This window comes from Rhamphochromis longiceps, linkage group LG22 (assembly GCF_057381845.1).
Source record: "Rhamphochromis longiceps isolate RC_006_pf linkage group LG22, R_longiceps_female_GT1.1, whole genome shotgun sequence".
NCBI lineage: Eukaryota > Metazoa > Chordata > Actinopteri > Cichliformes > Cichlidae > Rhamphochromis > Rhamphochromis longiceps.
The window spans coordinates 21,097,710-21,111,753 of record NC_140577.1 but is presented as its reverse complement, the minus strand read 5'-3'; the positions used below and the strand labels follow the sequence as shown (position 1 = coordinate 21,111,753).

At 40.9% G+C, this 14,044-nt stretch overlaps 1 protein-coding gene across 1 annotated transcript; it reads left to right on the top strand.

Moving 5' to 3' along the window:
* Positions 1-10,875: 10,875 nt before the first annotated feature.
* Positions 10,876-13,817, top strand: sem1 (SEM1 26S proteasome subunit). Its single transcript, XM_085395762.1, has 3 exons — positions 10,876-11,033; positions 11,432-11,525; positions 13,614-13,817. Exons 1-3 carry the CDS (start codon positions 10,958-10,960, stop codon positions 13,654-13,656), a joined length of 213 nt encoding a protein of 70 aa, XP_085251888.1. The 5' UTR covers positions 10,876-10,957; the 3' UTR covers positions 13,657-13,817.
* Positions 13,818-14,044: the final 227 nt, after the last annotated feature.

The window sequence follows — 14,044 nt, the reverse complement described above, 5'->3', positions numbered from 1 at the left end:
CCAGCAAAACTTGAGGATGCCTTACTGGCCGTTTCGAAATGGACTGCCTACTCTCTAAGTTAATAGTTCGAATTAGATATGTCCTTACACCTTCTGGTAGCAGCTGACAATATACAACATGTTGGATTTGATTGACGGAAAAGATGTTGTCTTTCACGGCACATAAAATAAAAGATGTCAACATTTCAAGCTTCCAGAATAAAAGATTGGTGGCATCACTCACCTCCATGCCATTTAGTGTGAAGCCAAATAAGACATAATTCAATATTCTGCTATTTAATATCGCTCCAAATCAGTCTGATTTTATTTCACTGCTGCTAAGAGCTAACCCGAATAACACTGCACATCGTACACAGCAGCAGCTTGTAGAGTTACTGCTGATATGGACAGGTATGTTTTTATATGCTTATTATTCTAGACTGAAAATGTTCACATAATGGAAGAGAAGAGGTGTTTCACTGAACAGGTCAACTCAAAGTTACATCATTCTAAACTCTTTATCATCTCTTCACAGAGTAAAAAGCATTTAAAACGTGCACTTTAACAGCATGAGGGGATTTTTTTTGGGAGGGGGGGACTACTATAAAACACCTGCGTGCACATGGCTGTGTTTGAGTTTTAATTGATTTGATAGTTTCATAAAAGAAACTGTAATAATAAAATAACACTGAATTTCATTTCAGGAGCATTTAGATATATGGTAGTTGGTTTTTTTTTCCTTTAGAAAAATTTAGAGAAAGTCACTGATGTCATTACAAACAGTGTGCTGACTTTGGATTAAATCATCAAAAGGCGGGTCCCATCAACTTTCTGAGTAATGAACTACAATCTTACTTTCTAATGACTTCAAAACAGTTTGAAGTTTTTCAGAAAATCTCCTTCTCTTCTGCAGTGACGGTGGCCTGTGTTTGCCCTTTGCATGCGTTGAGATCTGAGAACACAATCCCAGACTGCCTTGCTTTTGATCAAAGGTGCCGTGTGTTTTTTCATTGAGCTGAAAGTATGATAAAGGGGCTGCTGTTACAATTAGCGGGAAGTTGTGCTTTTTTTCCACCCTCCCCAAGCCTCGTCTCATAAGCACGTCGGTCAGACGACTGCGGACATGACTGCTGGCTCTGACCTCTGCTCGACGGTAATGATCGCACCTTCACCCCAGGCTTTTTCTTCCTTCAAGAGATGATGACCCTGCATGTATGTTCTTGAGATATGACTAAGCCAGATGCCTGGGTGAGGGTGATATGATACACAACGCGCCATTTGTACTCCACCGATACGCTCATTATACTGCTCGATGAACGAGACGTCTTCAAACATACACTCTTCATATTTACTGTGTTTTCCTGTCTTAACTTTACCACAGAAGAACTGCAGGATTTAGTTTGAAATGCTCATATACCATATACATGCATGGGAACGTGTCCTTTTCCCCCTGCAGCCCCCCTCCCTCGCCCGCGTATTCCCCCATCCACTTCCTGCTATCTCCGGGGCCAATCTAAAGCTGCGCTATTACGAGTCCTGTACTCAGCGTGTTGGCGGCCGATTTAGAACATCAACACCATCAATCAACTCGCCGATGGGGCCAACCAGCTGGCTGAACCGTCCTGTCCCAATGCCGGACAATTTGTCATCCGAGGCCAACTTGCGTTCAAACTAAAACCAAACCTTTCTCCACCCCTCGATAAAAACCTCTTTTGATTACTTTTAGACTCGCCCTTTCAACTGCCTTGTTAAGCCTTGATGTCTCAACTCACAACTGCATCTTTACCAAAAGCTTTGCAATTGTTTTCTTTCAGTCTCTCTGCATGAGGATAATTGAACTTATAGGCTGCTGAGTAAGGGTGCAGCAGTCTGTTCAAGTCACTATTTTGCTGGAAATGTGCATTGGCCATTTCTAATACTTTCCCTCAGCTCACTGAGGTGCCCCGTTATAGCCAACAAATAAACATGCAGTGGAGAAATCATGCGTCACAGTTCAATAAAACACTAGCTATACACACATAAACTAAGCAAATATTTGTTTTTATGTATGCTTCCTGTATACTTCAGCGATAATGATAGAGTACAACAGACTTTATATGTCCATAAAAGTCATAGACACACTTGATAAAAAAAAGGGTTTCCCTAAACTAATAAAACAGAAATGGGGTTTGTGTTCCAATTTATGCCATCTACTGATATGCCAAAGAGGGAGACACTGCAGCTTTTTAAGATACTGTTAAATTTTTTTGGCATAATGGGAAATCAGATTTACTGCAGCTGAACATGTGACAAATGGCTTTCATAAATCCACTCTAACAATGATGTCATGGATTCCCCATCACCACACACACACATACACGTGCATGCTAGCACACTTGCAGACACACACCCTATTAACTGCTCAGCCTTCACAGTCTTGCCTCATGTCTTCTTTGCTCGCTCTCCCCAGGCCAGCTGAGAGGCCCCCGGGGGCACGGAGGGGGCCTTGGAGTTGTCCAAACACCCCAAATGAAGGTCTGGGGAAGTTCCTTGCTCTTTTGTCTCTACCCGTCTATGTCAGGGGAACAAGTGCAACACAGTGTGCAGACTTGGGAGTGCGTCTAGCGGGGTCACGATGTGGCTGCTCGGCAGTCGCTCACAGTCACGCTACCACGGCTTACCCCTTACCGCCCCACTACCCTGGGCTGCCAGACACTCGTCCCCAGCTGCACAACTGGCTGCCCTTTACCAGTTCAATCAGCCAAGGTCACCAACAATCAACCAGTGATGATGCACATCTGTGTGTGTGGGCAGGAAGGTATGCAGCGAGGCTCCTCTGAATTCTCCCACCAGCACACACACACGAATGAGAAACTGTACCACGCACTGCACACACACACACACCAACAAGCAGAATGCAGAAAGCAAAAACCTGCAGAAAATCCAGATGATTCACTTTCGAGACTGTGCAAGGGATTAACAAGAGTCTGCAGCAAATCACAGTCGACATGTCCAAATTTTTCAGCGAAAATGATTTGTGCTAAACAGAACCATACAACAGAACTGGGCGGCATTTTACGCGGTCGCACGCAACTTTATTTGCCTGTAAATAATTTTCCAACATCCCGTTCAAGAACTGGAGCATTTGATTTTGGTTTTATGAGGGCATGTTTTACAAATCCTGCTCAGGCCAAGAGAAACTGTACCTGGCAGTCACAGCGAAAAAAGGGCGTTTCCTCACCTTCTCTCTGTATTAATGAGTCCAGAAAACAGCTCAGATTCGAAGCCAAAATAGATTACATTCAGGAGCGAGGGAGCCGCCAAGTATACAGCATGACAAAGTGCTAAAAGGATGCACAGCTTCAGTTCATCACGTTAAACGGGGCATAACGGTTACTGTTAAAAGTAAGTGCTGTTACTTTGATTAATTAACAATACGAGAGGGAAACTTTTTTTTTCTTTATGCAACATTATAAAAACATTTCTGCATTAAATCAAACACTTCCAGTTGCAGCTTGTGTGGTGTTTTTTTGGAAAACTGGAAGAAGAATGTGTTTAGGGGGCATGAGGGAGCGTTCGGGTGAAATTATAACAAGCATAAATTGGACCCTTGGCATCGGCCTTTCTTTGAAAAGTCTTAATGACAAATCACCACTTTCCCTTTCACCTCCTAGTGTTTCATCTGGGCTCTACCCAGGGTGCTCTGCTCCGATCCCGCAGCACCGAGCTGCTTAAGCATTGCTCATGGCCATTTTCTCCAGAAAGCATTTTTGGTTTTACGCCTGCCTGGACTTCAGTGCTAAACGCGCTTTTTACTGTTACTCTTACTGCAATTTGAAAAACTGCTGTGTTTTTGTATCATCGTGCACAGGTACTTTGGGATATATGACTATGCATCAAGCTAAATAGAATAAAATACATGCGAAGTGTATTGTGTTCTGCTTTCATTTCTTTTATCCTTTCTTCTCTGAAACCTGTGATTGAAAAAAAAATGCTGTAAATCTTGATGTAAAAATTAACTGAAGAACAAATAAAGAAAAAGTCAAAACTTCACCTGGATTATAACGGCTACTCCAGCTTGCTTTCTCTTTCTTTTTGTATCAAAAACACAAAATAATAACACCTTTACAGTTAATTAAAGAAAATACTTGAATTTTAAGGCACTGCTCAACTGCAAGCCTCTGTGGATAATGTTGGGGCATTATAATGCAAATGAACAGGATATAGCGCTAATAAAGACAGCCTTTTAGGCTGAACAAACACAGAAACCTTCACCTCAGCACAAAAGAGAGGCTTGTGTCCCATTCACAACACGAGACCACAATCAGTCCTCTAGACCTGACTGATAGCTGAGGGATACCAAAGCTAAATCCAAACCCAGGTGACCACCAGCAATCCCTGTCTGCAGCCTCGTCTTGACGGTCTAACTACTTAATAAGTGGCTGTCCCGGGTTTCCTGGACATAGTCCAGACCCACAGAGGCCCCGCTGGAATGGACGCCCAAAAGCATAAGAAGGGCTTCATTTATCAATCAGACCAATCACAGACTTTTCCGGCGCTATGGACGGACACATGTTGGGGATTAGTCTTGTGGAAATCAGTACAACTAAACTGTGGAGACTCAGTCGCTCAGAGATTACAGCAAATCAACAGAGTTACATTAAACTTCAGCTGCAGCGGGATCGATGCACCGTCAATGTAAATTCTGTGTAGCCTTAGGCGTAGATACAAATAATAAATGCAAACCTGCTCAGGTAGATAAGAATCTGAATGCAGTGACAAATCCTCCAATTGAAATAAAAAGGGTTTCTGATTCACTCTATATATTTTTGCTTTAAGCCTCCGTGATCTTGTGTGTCTGGCTTAAATAATTCCATATGTAGTTTAGGATTATGTGCAGACAGACATGCATCCTTACATGATGCTGCAGCATGTCCACAGCATTGCATCTCTCAGTCTAAGCGCTGTGACATCACTGCATTATAAATGAGGTTCTGAAAGCTCGGAGTAGATAATTATTGTTAGCCAGCCAGCACACGCTGCGAGCTACGCAACTGATTTAGAAGCTGATGGAAAGAGGTAAGCCGTCACCGTCACCTCTGGCATGTTGTGTCATTCCTGCTCATTTCCATCTCTGCACACAGACGACAGATGAGGCTCTGACAGGTGTCAGAGAAGAGCAGAGCAGGTCTTGTCAGTCACTCGCCGAACCCCCCGCTGTGTGGGACACGCACACTTTGACATACCGCGACTGTAACTGGAGGGAGAGGGAGGTGTGTCTGTTTCTGTGTGTGATGGATAGAGAAATAGAAAATGACTGGGGAAAGTGGGAGAAAAGAGAGACATGAGTGATGATAGATATGGGTGCAACAAACAATATGTAATGATCCTCTTAAAATATCAAGCAGGCAACAAAAAAAAAAAATGTCCAGCATATAAAGAGAAGGGGGGATATATTTGGTCGGCACTTTGCCAGAGGACTACATTTTTATTTTTTTCTGTAGGCAAAGGGGTTAGAAATCCAGGTAGCCAGCATTTCTTCATGGACATGTGACATGTGTCATCTCTCACAAAGCCCTTTTGTGATGCTGATCTTGGGACACGTCACAGCACAATAGATGCACTTCAGGCCTAAATCAGCCAAGGCTCAATAAGCATGAAGGAGAGAGAACATTTATCATTTGACTTTCGTGTCAAACGTGGTCCAAATTAAAAGAACTGTGCCATTATTTATCTGCTAACAGAGCCATTCATGAAAAAATTCTATCACATATATTGTACATTAATTATTAATAGTATTAATCATATATTCCCACCTAATTTACCTATAATTAATTTGCAGCAATCAATGACAAAAAATATTTCAGTCTACCATGCACCAAAGCTAAAGAAATTAACAGATTTTACACAGAGGACAGCTTAAGCTAATGACTTAGTGTCAGCGTGAGGATAGACTTTGCAGATAATGGGTACTTCCAATAAGAGTGCTTTTCACAGAGGGGGTTATCACCTATGGTAAGAGTGTCTGAGTGCTTTTCACATACAGTATAGGTCCACGGCGTTGGACCACGGACACAGAGGTAGTACACTATTAGCGCACATTACTGGAAATAAATTAGCATGTAATTTTATGATTTTATTAAATGATATTTTGGGGGTCCAAAAGTAAAGCTGCTGTAATTGAAAGTGTTTTTGAGTGGCGGGATTATCATGCATTTATGCAAAGGAATTTAAAATCTAAAATTGTTTGCAAAAAAAGAAGCGTCAGAGTGGAATTTGCACCACATCCGTGTTGGCAAAACTAGGACACAGAACGTGAAGTTATGGGAGTTGTTTTGGTGCTGTTTAGTCCTACAGACAGTCCAGATTCACCTATAGAGATGTCATTGTTCTTCAACTCGAGGGGCTTGGGCAAAATGGAGCTAGACCCCCCATATTTCATTTCTCCCTCGCTGATAGCATTTATCAGCAGTGTCCTGATAAAAACAAAATATGCAACTTAAGCCTGAGCAGGGCTTAGCCGCCGAGGTGGACAGGATTACCTGGAGGCTAGCCGGGACAGGCATCAGATTGTACTGTCATAAAGGGCCATTAGCCTCTTGGCAAACTGTACCTCAAGCCCAAGATGACAGAGCTTTTCAAGACAGACAGGGGGGAAAATATGAAACTTAAATTCGCAATGACAGACATCTCACTGAATGAGCCCGCCAGAAAATGGGTTTGTAAAACAAATCTCACATTAAAAAAAGGTCCTTTGTTTTTCACTTTTATCCATATTTGACACCTGTGAGCGTTTAATTGGTTTTATTACCAAGTTTATGCATGAAATAATGAATTTTCACTGCTCTCTACTTGATGTAAGTATTTATATGAACAGAGAGATGGGGTTTCCACACAACGCACAATGGAGTAGACTTACTTACTGGCTGGGATTAAATTTAATACAGGATCTTGACAGACATATCCTGGAAGCATATTGCTTTCTGTGGAGATTTCCTCAGAGCAACGCTTACAATTTTTTTTTCTTTTTTTTTGAATTGATAGGTTTTGGGGGGATTTGCCTGATTAATTGGTTGGTTAAGTCTCTTTAATCCATGATGATCACTTCCTTGCATGTCTCACGGTATTTCTTTAAGATAATATTTGCACTAATGCTCCACATATCCGCAAACTCAAAGACAGCTTCAGTTTCTAAGATATGTACTCACTCAGTTTTGAGTGGCACTGCAGGAAGTCTCCACTTTAAGGTAAGGAAAAGTCACAATATGAAGTATAATTGCAAGGAAGGAGTGCTCTAGACAAAGTATCCACAGGTAAAGCAAGTACCACCAGCTGGTTATCTCCACAGCCGTCAGCCAGCATGTCAAAGAAAGTTCTGTCACTTTCTTTGACATGCTGGAAAAATAGATCATGCGTGTTATCTTCAGGAGGTGATCTGGATTATTTGGTAACATGCATATTGCTCTTTTCTTGTAAATCTCCATCTGTTTCCATCCACACACCTTTCACTGTGCAGTGCCTAAAGGTCATATCATAAGCCAAGCCTGTAATAAAGAATCAGGGAGCACCTCTGTCTGCTCTGTCTCTTTCAGTGTGCTTATAGCGGCTGCCGACCTGTCCTTTCCCAGAGGGCTTTGTGAAAGGACAGAAATGTGATGCTGCTACTCAGACACAAGTTGTGGTGGAGTCTGTCTGGGGAGGCCACGCTGTGTCTCCCTTCTATGACCCCCCACAACCCCACCTCCTCCCATTTTTCCTGAGCACAGAGACTTTAGGCGCCAGGCTCGCTGTAACTGCAGTCTCAGGTATGCTGGGCGGACGCTGTGGCCACTTCCCAGGACTTCACCTGCACCTGAGATTGAGTGACACGGGAGCCAGAATCCACTATACCTCAGGGAGAGCAGCTCAGAGTGCTCTATAACTGAAAGGTGAATGAACCTGTGTCTTCATTCGCTGATTGTAGCTGAAGTAAATTTGATCCATCAATCTTCTAGGTATTTAAAATAAGCATAGGGACACAAACGTTTGGTAGAAATATTACTCAGATTCTATCGTGGAACAGGTTTCTTGCAGCTGTTTTTATAATTTGGGAATTTATTACTTCTAGCACAAATGTCAAGATCTGTTAGTTCAAATATGATGACTGGCAGCTTTTCTTTTTTTCTTACATGCTTGTAAATTGGGCTTTGGGCTCAGGAATTTCCAAACAGGAAATTTTCTGTGCAGCAAATTTTAACAAGAACCGGTTTCAGCAACCAAGGATCGGTCTGCCAAAGTCAAAGGCTTTGACTGAGCAGCGCCAGACCCATACCCTGGCCCAGACCTCGTTAGTCCTCAGGCCTGAGCTCGACCCAATCCCATGAGCTAAAGCCAGGCCACCAGACACTGCCTGACAAACACTCCCCTGGACAAGGTTCAACCCCAGTCTGGGCAAGGCCGCATGCTCCATACATTTCCAGTCCACAGAGATCTTCTGACTCACTCTTGGTCTGGCACTTAACTGAGGAATTACCTTACTTACATTAGAAGACTCTGCCAGGGACAAGTTCCTCCTGATAATATAGCTCCTGGGATCTCTAGGGCATACAGATCCCTGGCATGGGTTTGCTTCAGACATGTGACAAAGATGTCTCAGAGGTAAGCCATTTTGAAGATGTTCAACAGGGAGGAGGCCTCGAGATAGAACTAGGACACACTGGAGAGTTTTGGTTGGCTTGGGTAAGCCTCGGTGTCCCCCTGGAAGACTTGGCTGGGGAGACGGAGATCTGGGTGTCTCTTTTCCCTCACAACCAACACTCAGATAAGCAGCAGAAAACGGATAGATGGATGGATATTTTAACAACTTTTAACTGATTGGTAATAAAAAAAAACGAGTTCCAGCCCTACCAGGATAAATAAGAAAGTCCTTCTGTTCATTATTTCACGTGACAGTAGTGGTTAAATGTTACTGACCTTGTTCTCGTCGTGTGTGCGGGCTTGATGTTTTCTTTTTCAGCACCTACAACTTGTTTTTTATGAATGCATTTTTACTACTAACTGGTGGGAAACTATTTAAACAAACAGCATTAGCTTCCTACACTTGCCAGTGTCTTATTCCTCTTTCCTCTGAGTGTTGTGGCATTGTCATGTGTAAAGGCTTAGGATGATTACAAAATAATTTGAAAATAGAATAAGTGCGCAGAGCTTAAGTTGAGGTTTGTTCCATCTGTCAACATATGACAGCTGGAGAGCAATTTTCATTGTGGTACAAGTGGTTTTGTGGTAAATGTGCGCTCTCATTTATCTAAAATACATCCTAAGCTGTGGCTGCTGCATCATTATTTGAGCGGGCCACATGGGTTACAATGTGCATTTGTTCCCAAATGAAAAATCTTTGACAAAATTTGAGTGACTTGAGTGCATATGTTTTGAGGAAAGAGGGCTTTTGTGGTGGCCTGGAAGCGAAATGTGTTTCTGGGAGAGAGGGAAGCATGCAGGGAGGAATTCAAGAAAACAAGATTTCTAAAATATTTGATTTTTGGGACTGATGGTATCGGTGATATTTGGGGGGATGGAAAATACAGATATAAAGCAAATGTTAAGAGTTATACTGAAAAAAATGTGAAGCCATTTCAGAGTTACCTCGAGCATTCTGCTTTCTGCATTCTGCTTTAAAATGTTTTTATATTGTGAAATATGCTGAAACATAAACAGCATACCAAAACTTCTTTTTTTTCTTCCAGCTGTTCCTTTTAGGGTTGCCACAGCGAATCACCCAGCTCCATCTCTATCCCTGACATCCTCCTCTGTCTCACAAACCCTCTGTATCTCTTCCTTCACCACGTCCATGGATCATCTCTGGGGTTTTCCTCCTGTCTGGCAGCTATATTCAACACCGTTTGTCCAGTATATCCACTATCCCTCCTCTGCACATGTCTCTTTTTGATGTATTCATTTCTAATCCTGTCCATGCTGCTCAGTCCCAAGGCAAATCTCATCCTTGGTGTTTTTGAAAACATTTTATGTTGGATACCCATCTTCACACAGCTCATTCCATTCATTAGGGTTTGGATTGAGTGCTAGGAGTACACTGGCTTATAATAAATTAATTAATAATAAATGAATTTTAAAGAGTAAAGAAAGCAGTAATACAAGAGTCATAATAAAACACACCTTCTACAAGCCAGGTGACACGTGCAGAGAACATGCTCCTCACACCTTTAAGTAAAATGTACCGCCTGAAAAAAATAACAGGCCATTAATAATAATAAAAAACATAATAACAATACTCAGAAGTAGAGCCAGTACCCTGATAGGAGGAGTGAAACGAATGGATGGATGAGCATCCTAAATACATAAGCAATATTCCCCAACACATGAAACACTTTGCAGGGAATAAAGTGTCACTGTGACTGAAATGGATAACAATGTGAAATAAATATTCTTTACACCAAAACTTATTTTGGACATTTTTTTCTGCACAGCAAACATGTTAACAGAGCTGATGAAGCTGTACCTGTAATACTGGATAGGTACTGGTAATGTTAAAAATCAAATTTGAAAAACATATTTACTCTAAGTGTGATAAGAAGACAAAACAAAAAGCGTTCAAACTTGAAATTAAGGATTTTCCTTAAAATACTTCGTTTATTTATCTTAAACAGGTTAGACTCACTGCTTTAATTAAACCTGTTAGAAAAATCTCATCGGATATATCGACCTGTTTCTCTTACTGCACTGGTCTTTGCTTTCTATTTGAGGGCAGAGAGCTGGTTCTTAACTGCCTGTGTGTGCGTTTGTAAATCACATTGAATTTAATTACATCGAGTGTTTCTTGAGTAAACCTGCCTTACCTCGCTTTGCTGTGGCTCACAGTTCCTCCTGCGCTCCCCTGTGCAGTCATCGTGCCATCCATGCGTGCACTTCGCGCAGCCGCAACCGGCTCGATCAACTTTAACTTCCCACAATTCCTGCGTGAAGAGGCTTCATTAACAAACAGCAACACACCGACGGAGCTAACATGTCAGACAAGAAGCAGACCGTAGATCTGGGCTTGCTGGAGGAGGATGATGAGTTTGAAGAATTCCCAGCCGAGGGTGAGTAGTTCACATGTTATCTGAGGTGTTGTTGTTCTTGTTTCTCTCTTCATTATTTGTTGGAGTCCGTTACGTTTTTCTTTGCTGTGTCCTGCTGCAGTGACTCAGCTAGCCTAGCCTATTAGCTTTAGCATTAGCTAGCGAGCTAGCTGGAAGAAAAACGCCACAATTGTTCCGATTTAACCAAACACACCACTTCACCGAGCTCCCAGTAGTTTAATTCACCACTAAAATTTACTTACTGACTGCGCTTAGCTGTTTAAATATTATGTATACTTGAAGTAATTGTCTTACACCGCCAATGTAGCTAAACCAACAAGCTAAAGTGTTCAGAACTGGTGAGCAGATACTTTTATATTAAGGTTTTATTGCAAGCTTACAGCTGTAATGTTTCCCAGACTGGACAGGGCTGGATGAAGACGAAGACGCTCATGTTTGGGAAGACAACTGGGACGATGATAACGTAGAAGATGATTTCTCAAATCAGCTGAGGTAATCTGATCAGTCAGAAATTGTTCATTAAATAAAACTTTTTTTTTTAAAAATCTCACAAATCACTTAAAAGCTAATGAAAAACTGTCCGATGACAAACAAAGACGTTTGCATAATCAGAATCGTTTTTGCACATTTCAGAATGCCAGTTTATGAAGTCCTTACTGTCTACTTTCTTGCCTTAATCTCATACTATATCTCCATCTTTATGCTTACATTTATTTGATCAAGTTTAGGGTCAAGCAACAAAAATACTCTCCGTTTTGAATGAAAATCTTTCTGTTTTAGCACATGTGGGACACAGTCTTTCTATTTATTTTAAATGGAACAAACCAACATTTGATCCACAGATGTTTCATATTTAATAATTCAGTCATCTGCTCTGCGTTTGTAGGTCATTGACGTGTTAACATTTGAATTTCTGTTGCTCTAAAAGCAGGGGTGCGTTTTTGTAACTGCTGTTGTGCACCTTTTTTGATTTTGTTTCAAATGCCTGCCTAAATTAAAAGCTAGTTCATTTCAAACCACACCTTTATGTTAAACACCTTTCACCTGGTTTATATCGATCTCACATGTTTGGCAAGCCGGCTGTGTGCAAATAGCTAAGCAATACCTGATCAAAAACAATAGGACTTGCTAATATTTCCCGTGTTTGTTATCTTAACTTCTCTTTCTGCAAATGTTTCTCAAAACTGTGTCAGAAAAATGTAGATCATTGAGCAATTTCTGATGCATAAACTACAAATAAACAGTGCACTACTTTGGCCCAAAACCTCGTCCAGTAAATCTCTTGGCTGTCGAGAAAAATCAGGAAATCGGACAGCTGGTAAAATTTGCCCCCCTGGTGACGCTGGAAACTTTTCCGTGGTGCCTGTCGGAATAACATTACACGCATTGTGGTCGATCAGCGGTTACTTGTAAACCTAGTGGAGTTTCTATCAGATGTTTAATCGTTTACAAACATGCTCCAAGTCACTGTTTATCTATTAGTATTGTTTCTAAACCACAGGCGTTTTAAACAATGGCCACAGTTTAACATCTTCAAGTTCAAAATCCACAGAAAATAAACAGAAAAAAAAGAGTGCTTTTGGCACAATAATGTGAAAGGTGTGAATTTTTAGGAAACAAAAGTTAAATTAAGTTTTTAGACTTTACCCTGGTTCCCACTTACTGAACGACCTACCTCCCCCCCCCCCCCCCCAAACGAAAAGTATCAACACAGGCAACATCATTACTTAGCTACATGTATGACTGCTGATACTATATTTCTGTTTATCAATGTAACTGTGAATCCTCATCATATGAATTAGAAATACCACATACAGTATATAATGTAATCGGTCATGAAGAGCCTGATGGGTTATGCAGAGAGAAACTCCTATCAAACAATTAACATTTTTATTTATATGCTGTCCATATGTAGCACATGGTGAGTAATTTTCCCTGATATAACATATTGCCTTTGCACACCACCAGAATGCCTTTTAGGAGCCGTGCATGCAATTCAGTCGTTGATCTAAATGCAGCATGGAAGATGCAGTAACCAATAATGAACTTGCCTGGTGAGATTTGTACCAGTTTTGTGGCCTAGATCACCTTTTTTGACAGCAGGGCTCGTTTATATTTCACATATGTAGAAAAATATAAACGCCTCTAAAACGCAACAGACGAACAACATTTGTAACGTGCAAAAGTACCTTAGGTATGTTGAGTTTAGCAGAAATGTAATGGAGTTGGCAAATCTATGAGCAATCAGTATCCACTGATAGATAAATGGCTGCTTTGTTTTTATTTGAGTACCCTTTAGACAGTTATATGCTATTGTTTTATTTAGGCCAATTACGATAGCCATATTATTAAGTTGTTTCTTAAAGATATCATTATTGTTAAAGGCCACAGCTGCTATATGTCTATATATGTAATCATCAAATCCATAGCTGTATGCATTATGCAGTATTTATATATTTTTTTTCTTCTCATCTCCTAATGGTTCTTACAATCAATAGCAGAGGGTACTTATGCCTCAACCACCCACCTGTAATCATCTCTGCTGACTTGATCTTTCTATTTTTCTTTTCCTCCCTGCAGAGCAGAGCTTGAAAAACATGGTTACAAGATGGAGACTTCATAGTGGCTGACAAGGCCTTTCAGTATTCGGAGACATTGGATATGGACATTTATAATTGAAAATTACTGGCTGACCACATACTGCAAGAAGAGCTCAGAAGATGTTAATTTGTTGCCCTTTTTTATAATTGAAGTTGATGGAAGTAAAGTGTTTGGAAGAAAGTGTTCCTTTGAGTGTTTTTCCTTTAATGTTTATGCTACAAATGTTTAGGTGACAGTTAAAGATAATTTCTGCATTACATTTGTGTTAATTTTATATTTGTGTGTAATGCAATCTGTAGACTGGTCCTAGCTCCTCAGCCTGAAGAAACCAGTTGGTTTTGAGTAATCATTAAAATATTGCTGAAATTCAATAGGCTGTAATAACTGCAGTCCCTGTAATCGAGGAAGAA

What these genes read in the sequence shown, in the direction of transcription:
- sem1 (XM_085395762.1), top strand. Translation starts at nt 10,958, where the DNA reads ATGTCAGACAAGAAGCAGACCGTAGATCTGGGCTTGCTGGAGGAGGAT. An exon ending in TGAAGAATTCCCAGCCGAGG is followed by an intron (nt 11,034 to 11,431) that starts GTGAGTAGTTCA and finishes AATGTTTCCCAG; the next exon opens with ACTGGACAGGGCTGGATGAA. An exon ending in GATTTCTCAAATCAGCTGAG is followed by an intron (nt 11,526 to 13,613) that starts GTAATCTGATCA and finishes TCCTCCCTGCAG; the next exon opens with AGCAGAGCTTGAAAAACATG.